Source organism: Manacus vitellinus, unplaced genomic scaffold, assembly GCF_001715985.3.
Source record: "Manacus vitellinus isolate BGI_N305 unplaced genomic scaffold, ASM171598v3 scaffold_61_pilon, whole genome shotgun sequence".
Classification (NCBI taxonomy): domain Eukaryota; kingdom Metazoa; phylum Chordata; class Aves; order Passeriformes; family Pipridae; genus Manacus; species Manacus vitellinus.
The window spans coordinates 2,511,147-2,513,675 of NW_021940696.1; the positions used below are offsets into that span (position 1 = coordinate 2,511,147).

Here is a 2,529-nt window from a genome sequence, read left to right on the forward strand (position 1 = left end):
TTTTGTATAGGTATTAATGGGTGATATAAAGATCCCTTGCAGTGCCTTCAAGGAAGCTGTAGAGGGACTTTTCATCGGGAATTAGAGACAAGACAAGGGGGAGTGGCTTCCCACTACCAGAGAGCAGGATTAGATGGGATATTGGGGAAGAAATTCTGTGGGATATTGGGAAGGTGGTGAGGCCCAGGTTGGGCAGAGAAGCTGTGGCTGCCCCTGGATCCCTGGGAGTGTCCAAGGCCAGGTTGGAACAACCTGGTCTAGTGGAAGGCGTCTCTGCCCATGGCTAGGGGTTGGAATTAGATGAGCTTTAAGATCCCTTTCAATCCAAACCATTCTCTGAATTAAATCCAGTGTTTCAGTAATGATTTCATTGTCAGGACAGAAGCACCCTGCTGGTTTCAGGTGGCACAACCCCTCACACAGACCCTCCAAGAAGACCCACAGAGCTGCTGATACACCCCCAGACACTGGAGGGTGGTCAGACCTCAAGCAAGCATTCAGAGTCCAAAATAATCTCCCTTCATGGAGGCTTTTTATGTGTCTTACCCTAAAGAACCACCTGCATCTCCCACCTGCCTGGTTCCAAGTGGTCCCTGTTCCCAGCAGCCCTGTCCCCCAGCACCTTCCCACCTCCTCCTGCAATATAGGGCTCCTTGAACCTTTTGGGAGAGGCTTCCCAACTTTCAGGCCTTCCAGCCCACAGTCCAAGGCCCTGCAGGGCAGGACCTGGGACCCCCAGCTCTGAGCACTGAGGTTATTCCCTGCAAAGAGCCAGATCCAAAAAGAGTTCCTGCCCAAGAGGGGATGGGACAAACCCACACAGATGCAGGTGAGGAGATGGGGGATTTCTTTAGCAGCAGAAAACTCCATCAAGGAAGGTTTTCACAGATATTAAACCTCACCAGGCATCAAACCTCAGAAAAATCTCATTCCCAGTGTCGTGAGCAGCAGAGGGGTTTTTGTTAATTCTAAATTTCACATCAGAGAGGGAAGATGAAACCAAGCAGCAGGACTGGCTGGAGAGGAGGGTTCTATAAGCTTGACAGGATTAAATTAACATGGAATTAATGAAACAGCTCAGGGATGGATGAACAGGACTCCAGGAGGGCACACTGTTGGATGAAGTGCTTAACCCAGGATTTGTCCTCCCACACTCCCAGGAATTTATCCACTTTTAAAGACACAGCAGAAAACCCAGAGCAGACACGAAACTTTTAATGATGGTAGATACAGGTGGGCAAAATTTGAGATACAGGGTTGAGGTAGGGACTGCAGGAAGGGAGCACAAAGGGACACTGGGCATTTCCAGGGCACACAGGGAATGCCACTGTGCTTCCAAGTGGCTTTCCTGCATCAACACGCTCTGCTTTCTAGAAGGGCAAGACTTTATGTGTCTGTGCCTCCTGGAATCTGATGGGGAAGTGACAATAAAACCCCACAAATAATTAGAAGGACAATCCAGAAGGGGCTGAAGGCCCAGACCAAGGTTTAGACCCAGAATCTGCGAACAGGAGCATGGCATGAACTCAGGGCTGTGTCTTGGCTGTGCTGTAACCAGGTTTGTGTGAGCTGGTGACCCCAGCCAAGCACCTAAAATTCCCATCTCCTCCAAGGCCAGCTCCCCCTCCTGGTGATTAATGGTCTTGGTGGATAAAACACTGGGACAGGCTTTGGTCCATGTCTTAACATTCAAAATTCACAGAGAGACAGTCCAAGGACTGTGGGAGAGTTTGGACAACCCACTGGTGAGCAGGGGATGGAGAGTCAGGGCTCTGGGGTGACACCAACCACCTCCAGCCCTGGGAATGGCTCTTTGGGGACTTGCTCAGATGCTCCTGTGGGGCTAAGGGGACAGATATGGGGACACTCAACTCTAACCCTGTTGATGAGACCTTCTGGGGTGGCCAGAGACCTTGGTATCTCCCTGGATCACTCCTGTGCAGGTGAGTTTTAAGGCTCCATGTCCATTCCCTTGGAAAAGCCACCTGTGCTCCCCCATCCCCAGGAGCTGAGGAGTCCCTGCTCCTGCCAGCGGGTCCCCTGGAGGGCTCAACGGCAGTAACTGCCCCCCAATCCCCATCGAGGCACCAGGAGTATTTATAAGGCACCCAGAGGTCTTCTGAAAGCTTCCCAGGACTCAAACCAGGTCACCAACCACACTGGAGACACCCAGGACGTGGCTCAGCAGGAAGCAAAGCAGGAAGGCAAAGGTGGAGGCGACGGGAGCTCAGACGTCATAGAAATCCAGGTGGGCTCCGGATTGGAAGGTGTCCTCCTCCAGGAGCTTCACCAGCTTCTGGGCTGACACAGTGCAGTCTATGAGCTTCCTGCCCTCCTGCAGGCTCTGGAAGTACTGACGCATCTCGAGGTCTCCAGTCTCGGTCCGGGCCAGGAGCTGCATGTCCGTGTCCAGAGGACCTGGGGGAAAAGCACCAAAACAGAGATCACTCAAGGAGAAAGGAAAAATCCGGGGCTAAATTTTCCCTCTGCTCCCGGCTTGGCTGCAAGAATCTTTTACCCACACAAACA

The 2,529-nt window shown here is 52.2% G+C and overlaps 1 protein-coding gene across 1 annotated transcript in view; it reads right to left on the reverse strand.

Moving 5' to 3' along the window:
- Nucleotides 1–1,199: 1,199 nt before the first annotated feature.
- Nucleotides 1,200–2,529, reverse strand: part of SPR (sepiapterin reductase) — a 6,518-nt gene continuing 5,188 nt past the window's right edge. Inside the window, exon 4 of the mRNA XM_029963722.1 lies at nt 1,200–2,418. Coding sequence (XP_029819582.1) covers nt 2,228–2,418 — 191 coding nt within the window. The 3' untranslated portion in view covers nt 1,200–2,227. The remainder of the gene's footprint in view (nt 2,419–2,529) is intronic.